The 17517-nt window shown below is 41.1% G+C and overlaps 1 protein-coding gene across 1 annotated transcript in view; it reads right to left on the reverse strand.

The window, feature by feature from the left end:
- Positions 1-399: 399 nt before the first annotated feature.
- The window catches only part of LOC108576817 (glutamate receptor ionotropic, kainate 2-like), a gene marked incomplete at its 5' end in the record, with an annotated part of 60636 nt that continues 43518 nt past the window's right edge, over positions 400-17517 (reverse strand). The window contains 15 exons of the mRNA XM_017939878.1: positions 400-582; positions 893-1042; positions 1122-1237; positions 1567-1792; positions 2605-2803; positions 3005-3281; positions 3605-3689; positions 3791-3997; positions 4215-4433; positions 4506-4808; positions 4928-5069; positions 5155-5312; positions 5750-5931; positions 6003-6176; positions 14231-14423. Of these exons, the coding sequence (XP_017795367.1) occupies positions 400-582; positions 893-1042; positions 1122-1237; positions 1567-1792; positions 2605-2803; positions 3005-3281; positions 3605-3689; positions 3791-3997; positions 4215-4433; positions 4506-4808; positions 4928-5069; positions 5155-5312; positions 5750-5931; positions 6003-6176; positions 14231-14423 (2814 nt within the window). The remainder of the gene's footprint in view (positions 583-892; positions 1043-1121; positions 1238-1566; positions 1793-2604; positions 2804-3004; positions 3282-3604; positions 3690-3790; positions 3998-4214; positions 4434-4505; positions 4809-4927; positions 5070-5154; positions 5313-5749; positions 5932-6002; positions 6177-14230; positions 14424-17517) is intronic.

Consider the following 17517-nt stretch of genomic DNA (forward strand, 5'->3'; position numbering starts at 1 on the left):
ATTCCTATTATGGAAACAGAATGAATAATTGCACTCTCGCGAACATTTAACTTCGTATTTCACCGCTGTATTCGAACTTCGATTTTCAACTTCGCACGTTGCATTTCATACGTGCCGTTACGCTTCGTTATGCTCACACTTTGCAATTACGTTTCGCACTTCGCACTTTGGAGAGTAAAAAAGTTGGAACGAAAAATTTTGTTGGAAATGAAAATTTGATTTTTGGAATAGAGGAGTTTCGAGCGAAATATGGAATACATGAAATTTCACAACGTTTCAAACAAATCGTTTCGTCACAAAAAAAAACAAATTTGAGGAAGATCGATTTATTTGACTGAAAATATATATATATGCTACGCAATTTCAACGACGAGCGCTATATTTTTCAAATCACATACTTCACTTATCGTCAGAGCTCGAGGTTCTGATTACCGGTATAAATCCGTATGGAGGTGTGCAACCTCTGGTACTATCCTCTCCGCTTCGATTAGACGATCCTTTTCTTCTTCGAACTGGCTTAGGCGAGTTGCTGCATTTTACTATGAACTTCAGTTCGGCCATCATTTCTTCTTTGAAGGAAATCTGCAAGTTTATTCGTGTAAGTTAACATTCGATATCTTTCGACGAGTTATAGGTATTTTGTACTCTTTAACCCTAGTGCGTTCTCCAATTTGGCCATTTGGGTCGAAAAAGACCCAAAGACAAAGGCATGTGTGACAATTTTTTTTTACCAAAATACCGTGTGAACCTGGACAATAAACTTTAAATGTAACGTTAAGGTAACAGTAAAGTTTAAAAAAATAAGAAGGAATTTTTTCAATCGGGTCAAAAATGACCCGAGGACCGCACTACGGTTAATTACGAAATATTACAATCGTTCGATAGCTCTTACGTTTTCACGTAGTGATGTACAGCCAACCTCCCAGACTAATTCGAATATAGTGTAGAAGAAGGACGAGGCAACGCCTACAGTGAGTACTAAAAACACGCCACCCACGTTGTCGAGATCCAGTTCCTCTGCAGCACTTTGACCACCGTCTTCCTACGTATCATTCGCGCGCCGTTATTCAATCGTATCGCTATGGAAAATCTATAAATTCGTGTTTTATAAATGTACGTACTCGACACCTTCCTCCTCCGCGTTTCTGCGTCCACCATTTCTTCTTCAGTTCTGTGATCAAGCCGCTCTGTTGGAGCTTCAACACGGCAGTGTTCAACGCGTGACGGTACGGCGAGACTAAAAGAATTTAATAGAAGAAATAATTATCGGTAATTAGACATTTCTCTTTTGACAAATTTCAAAAATGGCTAAAGAAATGATTGTTCAGTCTTCACGAAGAAATCAGAAAATTTAAAAGAAAAGATATTGCAATCGTATATTTTAAACGATCGATTAGGGTGAAGAACCATCTCCGAAAGAGTTACCAGAAATTGGCTTATTGGATTCTGAAGTTCGCGAAGTTTGGCGATGTTTACCGAAAGTCTCGAGAAATCTCCCAGAAGCTCGAACTTGGTCGACTATTTTCCATAAGTAAAAAAATACCGAAGGATGCCTGTAAAACTTGCATTTTTTCATGGCAATTCCGTAACCCTTCGCGTCGAGAAGTCCACCGATCTGCGTCACGTTGCAGTATCTCTCGGTGATGTATTCTATAGAGCTTGACTCCATTAGAAACGCGTAATCTTCCCGGAGCACCTTCTTCAATCCGGCGTCGTTGTCAGCGGGCAATACTTCTTCGGCGTTCTGCATCATGTACTCGTACATCTCCTTGTACGTGGAGTAGTTGGAATCCTTGGAATGGGCATAATGCTTTGAAAAAACTGAATTAGAATGAACGGCACCAAGTTTCATTTGCCTAATGTTCGTTTTCGTGTTCGACCGGTTAGTAAGCGGTTTCCAAGAGAGAAGAAGAAGAGAGTAAGGTAGTTACACTTTTTAATAAACTACGATGATGATAATCTATGAGGACAGGAGACGACATACGGTATCTAGTTTAATTGGTGGTTATGACAATTTACGTTTCTACAATACGATCTGAATGAAAACTAACGATGAAGGAGGGCGTTTTAATTGAACGTAATTTCAAACAGATTTGTATTATTTACTCAAGCACTGTATGGGAGAAATTGAATAGAAAATATTCGTGATATTACAACGGGGATTTTGTAATCTACTTTCTACGACGATCTAACGAATTAGAGATGGAGATTACGGTGCAAATTGGTGAAGCATTATTTGAGAGACAAAATGATGCTTAACTGCAACTACTAATTATACGTTCGTTATGATACATTCAGAGAGAACAGACACTTTTTTAATCCTTCGAATGATTCGTTAATAAGTAAGAATTCACAGGAACAGTTAATATTTGAAAGTTAAGTAAAGCAACTGTATTAATGTTCTTTCGATTTAGTGAAACTCAGACGATCATACTAGTCAGATATTTAAACGTCTCTTACATTTGTGTAATAAGTACATCGGTAGGCTGTAACGATCCTGTAAAATTCGTCGCTACTGACAACTGTTCCAATCAGTTTTCACGTTCCGTGCGTTATGACAATTATGAAGAATTTGATATAGAACGTTTATTTCGAGACACTTACTTTGAAAAACATCAAGGTGGATCCTCCGGTTTTAGCTCCGTACTTGATGGTCTTCTTCGTTGCTAATTCCTCGACGTTCGAGAAGGGCGACACTAATGTTTCGACAGTCAGGAACGCGGCTAAATTGGCGGTATAGGATGATACCATGATGAGGCAGAAGAACCACCAGGAAGATGCCATCATTCTTGTCGAAAGTCCTCTGTTGAACGCAATCAAATTATGGAAATTTCATATTTGTGATATTAAAGTTAATTATCATTCAAATAATGAATAGGAAAATTAGAATAGGATTAATTTTATGATAATCTTTATCGAATATTAGAATATTAATAATAATTATTATCTATTCCGAGTATGCATTGCTCGATGAAATTTCAAAATTTTTAAAAATTCCACTCACATGGGCGCAATCTCGGAACCTTGCTGCATAATACTGCCGATGGTGAACCACAGAGAATTTTTAAAAGTGAACTGATTTTCGAGCACCTCCGGTTCCTCTATGCAAGGGTAGGGATTGTTCCACTCAGCTGGGCATATCCTGCCGATCATGAAAAGCACCACGGACACGAATATGTAAGCTCCGATCAGGTACCACCATACTCCAGCCGAAAATGGCGACAGAAAGGAGAACAAACTTGGCGGTGTTTTCGTTGGTTTTCTATACAGGATACTTATTCCTGTGAAAGTAAAAGAAAACACATAGAAGATCGTACGTGCAATCATTGGAAGGATCAAAACGACAATTGTCTCCTCCTTAATTAGAATATAAACGACTAATTTAACGTCTTGGCTTAAGTATAATGTAACGAACGTCTGATATAATCGGGGGATTAATAGTTGGGCTCGTATAACTTTATCTGCGTAGTAAAGATTTTAATGAAAGGAAACGACAGTAGTAGAGGAAATATATATTTCATATAGACGAATATGAAATTAGAAGATTACGTTCCCTTCTTCTACGTGTACACACGTCGCTGTGATATCAAAATGGTAGTCATACCTAAATTCATAAAAGGCATCGTAAAATCTACTGCCCCTTCCCGTGTGGATGTTATAGTTAAGTCTGTGATTGCCAGATCAGCTTCCTGCAACACGATTTCACCGGATGTTGTATTTCAAGCCTGAATTTCTTTCTTTCTTTCGTTTTAACCTACGCGGCGCCGCCGCGATGTTAAACGTTACTAACGCCGGCGATTATTTTCCCGAGCATCCCCGTCCACTTTTTCAACTTCTTCGAGTACGATCCGTAGACGTTGTCCCCTTGCACCTCGAACGTGTAATTGAAGCCGAGCATCTTGCTTATCTCCAGAATGATATCGATGCCGAAACCTTCGTAACGATCGTTTCCCGTCATCATGTCCGCTGACTCCTTCAGCATGCCGTAGGGATGATTCTGCAAATGTCACAAGTCAAGTTTACGTTCGACGAATGGTTTAGAAACTTGGAAAATTTGTAATTAAGAGATTACGAATTAAAATACAAATATTCGAGATAAAGGTGAAATTTTAGTATGGGAATTTGGAAAATTTATCCAGAGATAAAATATTTGTTATCCTTTGGAATTTGGTCTCTTGTGAAGGATAATTTTTTCATTTACTATCCTCACGTACGATAGCGATTAAAATGATGAAAGTTTTGTTCTGCAAGCTCAACTCGACGTCAGACTTGGGAGGATGAGATTCCAGTTGCCATTCCACGGTGTTCGTGCTGTTCCACACTCCGATTTTCTTCAGGCCCTCTTCCGCCACCCTTACGATGTCCAACTGAAAATCACTGCGAAAACCAGCTGTATCGAATTTAATCAGACCAGTCAAACCTTCCATTTCGCTCTGAAATCAATCGGTGGTGATTTTAATTAATAATTTCGACTACAGAACGTTTTATCGTTGCAATGAACTCACGAGACGCATGAAATTGTTCAAACTGTAACCGTGCTCCCAGCTAACGGTACCATTACAGGGCAATTGTTTCACGTCACCTTTAATGGCGTCTTTTAAACGTTTGAAAGCTCTGGCGAAAAGTTGCACAGCGTCGTACATGAGCGCAGGTTCGACGCGTAATTGTGAGGGATCGTCCAAACCCCATTCGTTTTTGTGCATTTCCACGATGCTCGTTACAACTGGACTGTCGGGGTCGATTAAACGCACCCCGGTGAAATTCACTCCGGAAAATTGATACGGTTCTAGGTCGATCGTTTGAAGATCCTGTACAAACGAAATTTCCATCGTTTTAATTATCTCGAAACGTACGATTGATTTTCGTACGAGCAAATTGAAGTATTTCATTTGAACGTGTCTATTAAATTACGCGGTGATTAATTTACCAAAGAAGTCACTATAATTTTGTTCTTTTCCGACATAACGCCCACTTGTTGCGCCTGTTTCAATACCTCTTCGAGTAGATCAATCGAGCATTCTATAAGGATATTTTCAATATCCGCGTCTTTTATTTCTCGTATTACTTTTCTGTAAAATTCAACAGTATGTTATATTCGAGTTGAAAGAATCAGAGGATCCTGCAGAGTTATGATAATTTCGTTCAATTTTCTACCTGTAACTTGGACCCTCTCCCAACTGATACAAAAAGATCGCGTGGCCCTTTGCATCCCATCGTTCCAGCAAACGATGAATGCGAATCAGGCTGTCGGTGCCTTCGTATAATATTGCAAAAGACTTCCATTCGAAACCAGTTATGATTTGATCGAAAACCTGGCGGCAAATCAAATATTCCCTCGATTGAATTATTTCGCGAAGGTGTATGCTTAGTAATGGCTACTTTTCTAGGACAAGCACTACAAACTTCGAAAAATTACATTTTCTTTTAAATGAAAAATTTTACGATTCTTCAACTAACGGAATGTTTAACAATAAATTTCTTTATGGACAGCTCTTTAATTTTAAAAAAATATACGATTTTTATAGAATATTTAATATTTGAAATCGAAACTCTGCAGAAAAAGAAATTCATTCTCAATAATTTCCTCAGCGAAGGGAAATACGAAAGTACACTCGTCGGAAATATTTCCAAAAGAGTGAATAATCAAGTGAATAGTCAAGAGTAAGCTCTTAAGCTACGACCTTAGGGTCCCTATAAATTTTTCAACGTAACAGAAAATGGACGAAAGCTCTTCTCGCGTTTTACGTACCAGAGAGAGTGTTTCCGCGTGTGGGAACAAGTTTATCCCTTTGCCACGAGTCTGCGAGGGTTCCCATCTACCATAAATATGCGGCATTTCCATGGTGTCACACATACTCTGCACGTGTTCCGAGGTGACCCTATTTTGAGGCCCGAAAATTGCGGCCACCCCAGTTTCCATCAATTCGCATACTGAATATATCAAAGAACGTCGATTAAATAGAAGGAAACCAGGAAACATATACACGAGAGAATAACCGTACCTTTTTGCGACACGTCGAAAGGATCTGTTCCGACCTCGATCGATTCCGCCACGAGGAACACATTAGCAAATTCCACGTTCTCGTGTCGTTCTTTGTTCACCGATTTTATAGACGTTTCGAAGGTACGCTGAATTCCCCCGTCATCGTCGAACAGTCCTCCTGAAAGAATTACGTGAAGACACGTGTCTCTCTGGACGAGGCGTTCTATTAATACACGCGTGAAGCACGCAAGTTGGACACGGCCGATGGCGAAAGTCGTGTATCATCGACTAGAGAGTATTATAAATTTCGTTAAGCTCGAGGCAAGATTTATACGAGACGTAGAAACCGATCCGTGTCCAGCTCGATGACCGAAACGAATTTATCCTCTCACCTATGTGAACTTTCTTGGGGAATCCCAGAGCGCAGGTGAAGAAGAAGATCAACGGAAGACACTTGACTAGCATCTTACAGTCATTCTGCACTCATAAAGATTAAAGAAGTGTGGAAAGACGATTTCGAACAAACTTCAAACACAATCTTGTTTACCTTGAAAAAGAGAAGTTATAAAAGTGCAAAAGGAAAAAGAAACAGCAAATGAAGAGAGAAGAACAACACACCGGGCAACTTTGTTTTCCGAGGGACAACATCGTACCGGTTCAGAGCAAATTTAGACGATAAACGTTCTCAAGAAAACAGCTGGCCAACTGGATCCATCTGTACAAATGCTCGGCTAGTGGAACCGTGATTAACTTCAAAGACAGCCCCAGTCGAGAACTGAACTGGCGCGAATTTATTTGCAATAAGATCGCGTATACGCGATTCAGAAGCCTGGGCAGACCGCTGGGATTCGAACGAGCACTTAACCACGCGACGTTGTGTAAACCAGTTGGGAAGCATTTACACGCTCGAATTCTCGGGCTGGCGTAAATATTTAGAACCGTCTAAAATCAATCCTCCGATATTGAGTCTGCCTATTTATTTGAAGCTGCCGAAGGAGGCTTCTCGAAACCTGTCACATTTTCACGCTCGATCGCTTTACTTTCTTCCCCTCTGGCTGTTTTTCTTTTCAAACTGATAAAAAGGGTTATTACACCGTCGATACTCTTTCTTCTTTTCTTCGAGCCTCGCAGTCGTAAAGATTCGCAGAGCTCGAGTAGGAGAAACGGCGAATGTAAAAATAGAATCTCGAACGTGGGTTGAAAGTAGAGATCATTAATGAACTGGATTGTGTGTTTGATTAACGAGAAAACTACTGTGTAAAGTCTCGTAAATAACCTCTCTCTCTCTCTTTCCTCTGTTGTCTGCTTTTTATCCAGTTTCCAAACAGCAACATGTTAAGCGAATTAGGAGCATAAATCTTTGAACTTCTTAAAGGCGCAAGAATAACCTAAAACGAGGAGAGGATCTTCATCTAATTAAAGAGATTCCTAATTTACAAAGTACCGGGCAAATTTCTCCGATAGACTATTAACGAAGCTTCAAAGATGAGGTGTATATAATAACCGTAAAATCGAACCCTTGGAATGCTCTCAGCTTCGACGTGAAAATGTTTCGACTAAAAGTACAGGTCCTCCGTCAAACGAGGATCACAGTTTTCCATTTATCGTACCTTGGATCATACACGATATCGTCTTTCATCAAAGTATAATTGCGTTCAGTTAGCCTGGCAGTTGCTCTGTTTGACGGAAAGCTTTTATCCGGTGGAAACCGTTGCTCCGCGTTCGAAATTTGCACATCATCGACAAAAATGGGGACACGCGACGTCAGTCGGCATCGCGACGCGGGATAATTTTAGCGGGAACGATTTTTGCGCCACGGCGTGTTTTCCCCGTCACCGAAACGTCGCGACGCCAAGCGACGCGTCGTCCTCGCGGACGCCACGCGATTTTAGCCGCGCGCATTCAGAGCGTCGCGTCGCGCGATTGTCACCTTGCCAAACGCACGCTGTCTGGCGTGTTCTTTTTCATTCATTGATCCGCCGCGGTCGTTACGCGTCGCGTATCGGCACAGGTGATACGGGCCCACGAAAAATCGCGCGACGTCTGCCATATTCAGGCGGGTCCGAATCGCACGGAAAACACACGAAAATCTTGGAGTGCTCGTCACCGACGCCCGTTATATTTAGACCGTCGCTGCCACTAGCTTGTCGCTTAACCTCTGTGACATAGTTTTCGTCGAATTGCAATCGACCATGCTCTTCTTTGCGACGGAATCGTTCGGCTGTCGTTCACGGATTTCTCAGCAGTGTCGTTCCGCGTGTTTCTCGTTCCGCGAATACTATCGTCGCTGTTAAAATAACCGCTCCAGAGAACTTCTAGAAATCTTGGATTCTCGAGAGAGCTTCTCTCTCTACGCATCCTCGAACACTCTTCTCTTCTCGTAGTTAATCGAAGAAACTTGTACAGAATCGAAATGATACTCTACGAAGCTGTTAGCTAGGCGAGTTCAGCGATGGTTGACGCGCGGCACGGGAAGAAGGCAATTAAAAAATTGTCGAATCGAAGGCAACGAGAAGGAAAACTGGTTACGCGGTGTGCTCGTTTCATGCTCGAACGAAAGTTTAGAGCGCAAGCGGCCGTAGGTTAAACGTGGATAGGACAAAGCGGCCGTCCATGCGACGAGCGTAAAAGGAAGAGGGAACTTACCTAAAATTACGATTACAACCACGGCTCGTTACCTGGAACAGAAGTTTGATAAACGTGCTTTTCAGAACGAACCTCGCGGCTTCCACTCTAATTCCGAACGCCGCTTCACGAGTGCCTTTTCACTGCGCACACGCGGCCGGCCCTCCCTTCCCAACCCACTTGGATTCGTTTTGTGCCGTCGTAACATGGCGGGCATCTACCTAGAACTTAACTTTATTGTTAGACACGACCACGCTGCTTGCCTGCCACTCTTTCAACCTCGCGTCTCCACTCTCTTAGAAAATGTCGCCGCTCCATTTCTTATTTCGAGAAAGATTCACCTCTCCCGCTCTACTCGCGTTTGTCCCCTCTTCTGTTCGCGATGGAAGACACACGAGGAACCGCTGAAGAATTTCACGGTCGTTATCTTGCGAAACGCAAACAGCGTTTTACGGAGGAAATTTGTCACGTTTAGCGGTGGAAAGTTTGCGGGATCGGGAGGCGTGCTCGCGCGATGAAAATAAGCGGTGTCGCGTGATCCTTGATTACGAGTGAACTCCTGGGAATGTGGGATTTCATTCGGAGAAACTGTGTATCCTGTACTTTATTCCAGAAAGTTCGAGAATACTTCCATTTTTTCTTTTCTACATTTTTAAGAAATTTTCTCGGTGCGTGTGTGTTTTTAACAGTAATTGTCGGAGAAAGGATCGATTTTACTGGAGAATGTGTGCAGTCGTTTAGTTTCATCAAGTCGATCGTTATCGTATATTACCTCGTTATCTTTCCCCCGGTATTTTTCACGTTGAAAGGTTCATCGAAGAACCGGCGTTAAAAATTTTTAATTTTGGAGAAAGGTTGCTCTACTTACGCGTGATTACCTTTCCGTAACGTTAAAATCGCATTAGCGATACCCTTTCCCGCGGAGGCGGACCCTTGAGTGCAAAAGTTACAGGAATTTCACGGATACGACGACAGGGTAGTCAACAGCGTGCTGCGAACTGTAGTTAAATTCACCGTAAAAACGTGATACGTGACGTGAACACGATGGTAGAGTCAGGCAAAACGGCTGTTACTTTTGATAGTGTGTTCACCTTCTTTCTTGGAAAACTGTCCTTTTCAGGCGCAGCTACAGTTTCCTTTTTCCTTTTACAGCCTTCTTTTCGAGAATCGTTCGTATCATATCTGTGTTACAGCGGGAGATTCAAAGTCGTACATCGATACTTTCGTACGGCAAATCCTCTGGCATGTTTTATACGAGCAAGTTGATCGCCCAACTTCTATCCGAAAGAGTCGTGCGACGAAATAAAGAGGATTTTCAACGGTGAAACTTCTCATCTTACGCAAAAGTATCCGTTGGATTTTTATTTCAAAAGAATTTCCCAAACTCTACCTCGCTTTATCCCTCGCCAATGGACATTTTATACTCTGAATCGGTGTTCTATCAAATTTCGAACACTTGGTTGTTCGATTCACTGTCGTATTAAAAAAAAGCACACACTATATCTATTTTCTCCTTTATTGAAAATTATTCTAACACGTGGCTTGTCTAATTTTCTTCTCCACTTCACCAGTTCACGGTATGCCCGATTCGAGAGGCTTGTTTCACAGAAACAAGCATCTTTCCAAATTTATGCAACGATTCGCCTGAAAACAAGCGTTCCGGCGAAACGCGGGATGAAAGATCAAGATATGTAGATGAACCAGCAGAGATAAGAAGACATAAGGATGGGAGGGGAAAGAGCGGAAAGCACGAGGGGGAGAGAGAGAGAGAGAGAGAAAGAGGGAGCAAAGTAAATTAAATAGGTACGTTAGCGTCCTGGGGGCAAAGGGAAGGTAAGAGCCGTGGAAGTTGGATACATTAGTGAATTAGTTACGTTAGCGGTTTGGGATTTAGTTCTCTAATCAAGAGAACGAAGAGTGAAGGCTGCGGCAATTGATGTAAAAGTAGAACTTCCCGGGGACCAATTACGCGGCCGTGGTTAAGGCAGAACTTCTCTGTCGTAATCAACGAGGGGATTATGGCGTGGGTTAAGTATATTACGCGTTGGAATAATTTTCTGGCTGAAACGGAAGAACCTGACACCTCTGGCAATCGATCATACGATACACAAGGTTGAGAAGGCTTTTCGAGAAACGGCACGATGGAGATTGGATTGTAATTGAATCGTCGATGACGCGATGAAATCGTTCGTGTTGAAAAAACGTGGCTTTTAATTAGGTTTTTTTTTTCAATCAGTGTTAACTCCTTTTAAGTATTTTTTTCATTTTTTTTTTTACTTGAAATTTAATTAATTGCGTGATACGTGAATTATTAAGCTTAACGAGATTAAAATACGTCTGTCATTTTACTAGATTTTTCAGGACTTTAATATTGTTTATTTTGAATTGTTGAATAGGTGTGAAAGAAAAGCGTATTGAAATTTGAAGTTACGAAGCTGGATAGGTGGTAATGTGAAACGTGAGTAATTGGTGGATGTGATGTTTTCAAATTCAATGGAAATCCTCCTTCGATCCTTTCCACATTCCTCCAAGTAAAAACGAAACACGTCCAGTGAGAATTTACAGACGATGAGTTTATTCACGTTTAATATGATGCTCGTAGTACACTTTATGTAAGAAGTATAATCAATAGGCTCTTAACAAACTCGTTACGACGTGAACGCAGTGTACGCAATACAGACAATATTTACAAGTACGTGTATAATACGCGGTTCATTTATGTATGTACACTGCCGTTTGTAAGTGTTGGGACGCTGAAAGTATTATTCTCCGTTACATTTCTTCGCCAAAATTAATATCATGTACCAGTAAAAGTACGAGGTTTGACAGATAAAAGGTGAAAAGAGAAGACTTGAAATACTATAAAAGTAGAACCAAATTAGGGGAATAAAAAATCTAGAAAATTTCTCAATTTCACAGTAATTGGATCAAGCACAGATTAATAAATTTTTAAAAAAATAAGAAAAACACTTGAGCACTTAAAAAGTGGAACCAAATTTGAGGAATAAAAGAAATTGAAAAATTGCACAATTCCAGAATAAATGGGAACATTAACACAGATAAACAGAAGCCTAAAAAATAAAAAGAGAATCTTGTAGTCTTAATCCGAGTATTTAAGAATCTAGAGAAACTTGTAACGACTATTCAGCTTTCCTTCACATTCAGTGTCTCGATACTTGTGAACGGGAGTGTACGTATGAATGTGTCATTCATGCGGGTCTCTCGCAATTTGTACGTTTATTACGATTCGATTCGGTGTGTACACACATCGGCGGATGAACGAGTCGATAGTGAAAGAAGAAAAAAGAAAAGAAAAAGGACAGGTAATCCTTAAAGTCGACGTTTCGTACACGGTCTCTCAAAAGTCGCGTAACGACGATGATCACAGGGACATTATCGAGTATCGAACATTCGAATCTCGACGTTAATATCATTCCACTGATCTATCTGCGTCCAAGAAGAAATCTCGATCGCTCGAGGGAAAGGGATAGAAGCTTGCCGAGCATCTGTGCACGTACGATATTCGCGAGTGTTTACACCTTGGAAGTGAAGGAAGACGGAAATTAATACTGCTCAGTTCGTGGCGTTCGTGAACGGCGACGTACCAGCTGCAAACAGGCTTTCCATTAACTCTGTTAACCGGCTTAATCCTTTGAACCGTTGGATGCTTAAGAAGGAAACATTGCTACGTTGCGACCAGCGAGTGAAATCTGTTTCGACGTGGAGATGGTTTAATTGAGTTTTCAAGTGAGAAGATTTTACGTGTATAAGTACACAGTTAAAATATAAAATATCACTTTAAATTAACGTTGAACTCTTAAGAAGATATCGGTACAACAAAGTATACAAACAAAGATCGCAAGGTTTTCATATCGAAACATTTTATTCCAACATTATCACACGACGATAACTTGCTTCGAAACGAAGCAGAAATTTTGAACGGACAAACGAGAACGTTGTAAATTTCGATGAAATCTGCAGTCACGCACAGATAGATCAATGAAATTCCGCGTTAACGAGGTGGGAAAATTCGAACGCTGGGGGAAAACTATGGATCGTGTTAAATGAAAATATAAAATCATCTCTTCTATCTACACTCGATGTCAAATATCTACGACGCTTGCTCGCACGCATGGACACGTTATTTGTTTTTTTTTTTTTACACCATCGGAAGGTTTCCTTAAACGAAGACGTACTCTTTTTGCTAGTAGTATGAACAGATCGTCCCATGAACGTCCTATGATACAATGTCATAGTGAATAGACGCGACGGTGTTTACCTCGTAATCTTAACAATTAGGTATGATTATTTACACTAAAAAGGATGTAACGCCATCGAACAGACAGAGACAATTTGTACAGCGTTAATTACCTTGTTCATCCTTTCGAATGATTTCGTCGTACTTTCGTTTTAAAATGAACCACGTGGTTGGCGACGACGGAGTCATCGGGATTCACTCGTGAAATCATGTTCGCTGTTCGAATAGCGTTTCACATGCATCGATTAAATCCACACTTTGCCCTCTCGATCATTCTCCACGTACACACGTTCGTCTGAAAGGTTCGTTTCGCGTTTGTCGCGCGGAAGATGTCGACTTATGGTTTTTTCTTTTTTTCTGCAATTTCGACGAAATAAATCGCGTAGAAGTATTTTTCAATTTTTATGACAATCGAATTTATCGTTAGAAAAATGCCAAGGAAAAAATCAGGAGAAATAGCAACATATGGAAACTATATTTTACGTTAACGATGTGATTAATGTTATTTCGACGAGAATCTATTCACCATGAATACGCGAGCGTGGAAAATAATAATCAGAAATACCCATAAGCGACGTCGTTTCCTGTATAATCATTTCCTGCATCTCTATCTGTCCCCGAAATTGATCTATTCAAATTTAACGCATTCATGCCCTCGAAGCAGTTTAACGAAATTAATAGAACACGGAAATATCATTAGCGGGAATATTTCGCTCTAATCTGAATTAAAACCCGAACAATAAACGGGGCGCGAATACACAGATCGATTTTCCATTAGAGAAATCACATTGCTCACAGGTACCCTTAACGGAAATCCGATTACCTACTGCGTGAAAATTAAATGTCCCTCGATCCATACACACACATACTCTCTCTCTCCTTTTCCCTTTTTTTTTTCTCATTCTACCACAAAGTTCACAACAGCTGAGACAATCAGCGTTCGACTTCATGGCGACAGTTCACGCGATCTCGGCTCTGGAGCCATTTTCACAGGAGAAATCCTCCTCGTTTGCCACGAGTGGCGCAACGAAAGACAAAGGATCTCGAGGTTGCTCGTTAATCTTTTTCGTTCAAACAGCGAGCAACGTTGTCTCGCGCGTTTTACGATCAATTCTAAGCCAACTCTAATTGGACTATCTTACTCACTCGTAAAAAGAAAGAAAAGAAACACATTCTCAGATGGAAGAGAAAAAAAAACCAGACAGAATAACCAGAAAGTACCAAGGAAGGATAGAGAGCAGCTGAAGAAGGTGGACGACTTCGATTGCTCGTTCGAATTTACTCGACAGTTCGAAAATCCAGTCTCTTACGATCAGCTTCGTACACGCTGCGTCTTCTCTGAACGACGAGATCGTGAGCCTCTCAGGTCAGAGGCGCCTTGCCCACGAAGTGTCTGTACTTGTTGCACTCCGGATACCTGCCCTCCTCGGACACGATCGACAGATTCGATTGCTGCCTCTCGCGGTGGCACAGCGTCTTCTTCGCCGGCTTTTTCGTGCCGTTCCCGCAGTCCAGCGCGTAACGCAGCTCGCTCGCCATCTCGGAGCACACGGACTTCTGGAAAGTTCCAGCAAAGCAACGCTGCAACCTCGTCATCGTACCCCAGCTCTCTAAAAGAGCCGCGAACCATCGCGTCAGCTCGAGCGCGATGACGCGTATTCATCGCCGTTGAACGCGAGTTTCATAAGCTTCTCGACACGCTGCAAACCTGCGACCGACACCCGGCTCCACCGAGATAGCAAGTTTTACCGGCGCGGTAACTTTTTATCGACGCGTAATACTCTGTCAGGAAACGACAGCTGAATGCGGGATTTTATTTCTCACGGTTTTTGTTCCGGGGGATGAGGAGAGCGAAAAATGCGTTTCAGGGGATTTTTCTTTTATTCGACAAGTTTGTCGATGTTTGTAGTATTTTTTTTTTTTTTTAGGGAAAGGAAGATAGGATGTTTTGGGAATGTTTGATATTGTTTTTGGTATAAATTGTTAATGTGACACTGTGTTTGAAAGATTGAGACGGTTCGTAGGGTTGGAGATTCTGCAGTAGATTGTGGAGTTTTAGTCAGACACTCTAGCGTGCACGGCTGATGGAGACTTTCAGGTTTGCGCGACGCGTCATAGCATCGAGCTGACTTATTCCGAGATAAACGATTTTATTGAAACGTAAGCATGCGACATAGATGATTATCTTACACAAGCTGCGAAGAAGTGAAAGAAACAGTATAGAGGATTAAGCAAACGTAGATAGGTAAGTATGTCTCTTAGGATCAGTCGTGCGATCTTCAAGAAATAATCTGTAACACTTGTGACAAGTTGTGTTGCAAAAAAGGACAGCTAAGCTGTAAGCAGGCAAAATGAAGTTTCGATAAGAAAATTCAATTTGCGATGGAGGAGAACTTAAGACTGAATAAATCATTGCAATTACACCATACGTGAGTTAGATGAATTTTTCTTATCGTTCTACCGTTTTTATTTCACAGTTAGAAAGTGATGATAATGATGGAAATGGAGACAGATTTTCTTAACAATATTTTATTTCAATTTTACTTCAATTTTCTAGTAAAGCAACTTTTCCCATTCGATCGTATTTGCTCGAAAATATATATATATATACAGTAACGTGTTGAACTTTAGATACACGTAGACTACCATCCACATTTCCCTCGTGTTCGTTTAACACACAATCCCATTTCCAACATCGTGGGTCGCCTCGAACATGAATAATTACAGGCTAGTGGCATAAAAGCGTCTATCCAGAAATAAAGAAAAATCTCATGCTCTACGATCTGTCAAATCGACCAGTGCTGTGACACAACGAGTAGCAGAGACATAGTAGAAAAGTTGCTCACCTCCTGCGTATCCGTGGCGGGAGAGAAAGAGAGGCAAGAAACATTGCGACACAACTAACAATGTCATACTAAACTGTCACACATCGTGCGCGTGTCCTTTCGAACCGTACGTGTGATTCGCATTTCTTTTTTTTTTTTCTTGTTTTTTCTTTTTTGTTTACGTCTACTTTTCGATTGCGACCACTGTCTTCATCTCGTTTTTTCCCCCCTTTTTTTTTCTCTCCCTCTCTTGTCATTTCGTATGATACAAGTTTTATATACGAGCCGAGACATACAGAATCGTCTATCGCATTTACGGAGTTCCTTCGTTTCTCAAGTACAGGGAGTCTGTAGGCTTCTTTCTCGTGGACTTTCTTTCTCGCGTGAACTATTCGCTGGATCTTTTCTGTTTTTCTATTTGAATGTTCGAAGAAACACACAGACTCCACTTTTCGAGTAAGCGATTCACTCCTCGAGCTACACAGTATGTACATACAGTAAAACGTTTCCAACCTGACGCTATACATTAATTAATCTAATCGGTATAAAATTGTGATTGTTCGTGTAAACAGTTCGTTACTCTGCAGCACGTGATTCAGTCGCGATCGCGGCGTGTTCGTTAAGTTACTTTTTTTTTTTTCCTTTCTTAAAAAAAAGAGTGCCACGCTGCGTCTATAATTATTATTTCTTTTTCTTTATTATTTCTTATCTGGTTTTGTAATATTTAACAATCGCACGAGAGAGAAAGAAGACCGTTTCCTTCTCGCTGCGAGGCCTTCAAAGTCGATCGTGAATTAATCTAAAAAATGTTTGATATGAGCAAATGGCAAACGCGTTGACCTTTCCAATTTCAATATCTGCGCCGTTTCACAGGTCCGTCGTTGGAAGAATTGCGGATAAAAAGAAAGCGATTTTTTTCGTTTCTAGCTTTGGAAATCGAACGTTCCCCCTCGGACACTGTTCCATCTTCTTCTTTCTCTTTTCTGTTCTTTTTTTTTTTTTTTTGTTCATTCCCTTCTCTCTCCACTTTTCTCTCTTTCTCTCTGCTTAATGAAATTCCAACGACACCGTACGTTACTCGATAATAATTGATTGGCTAGTGTGCCGCCGATAATGTTCCGGCTAGATTGTCGGTCGAGATTACGGTTTCTCGAAGAGGGAAGAGATAAAAACTGGAAAGGTCGAGGATCGTTGCTCCTTCTTTTGATTATACGTTTCGTTTGAACTTTCTACAGTTTGTGTCTGTCAGTGTTTCACACAGTTTCTCGATCACTGGTGGTGGAGTTCCTCCTTAGGTCCGTCGGGTCAGATACGCTTTTCTCGGGCATAGGAATCTCTTTTCGTTCGTTCTTTCTGTCATTAGTTTTCGTTCGCTTTTAATTTTTGGTTCGCAAGCGGATCCCTACAGGATCGTCCGCTAGTGTAGATCGGTAAAAGCTTCGCAGATCGGTTTCCCCGAGGATTTCTGCTTCTAAAACAGAACACGAAAATGCTCGGGTAAGATTGCGTTAGATTGGTATCGTGATCGATGATGAATCATTGATGGACGCGCGGTTCACGTTTCTTTGTAATTCTTCTCGACAACGAAATATGATCATTCTGAATTAGAGGCTACGACGTTTATGCGGAATTGCTGATAGTGAGATCGGGACGGAAGTTTGGTGAACGGAGAAACGGAGAACGCGACGTACGAGCGTTGATCAATGGAAGACAAAGTTCGAGTCATCGGGAACAGGATTATCGACGCGGTACATGGAAAAGATTCACTTTTACATCTCTTTATTAACGAAAAATCGAAAAATGTTTCGTTTATTAAAATATATAGA

Source organism: Habropoda laboriosa, unplaced genomic scaffold (genome assembly GCF_001263275.1).
Source record: "Habropoda laboriosa isolate 0110345459 unplaced genomic scaffold, ASM126327v1 scaffold556, whole genome shotgun sequence".
Taxonomy (NCBI): Eukaryota; Metazoa; Arthropoda; class Insecta; order Hymenoptera; family Apidae; genus Habropoda; species Habropoda laboriosa.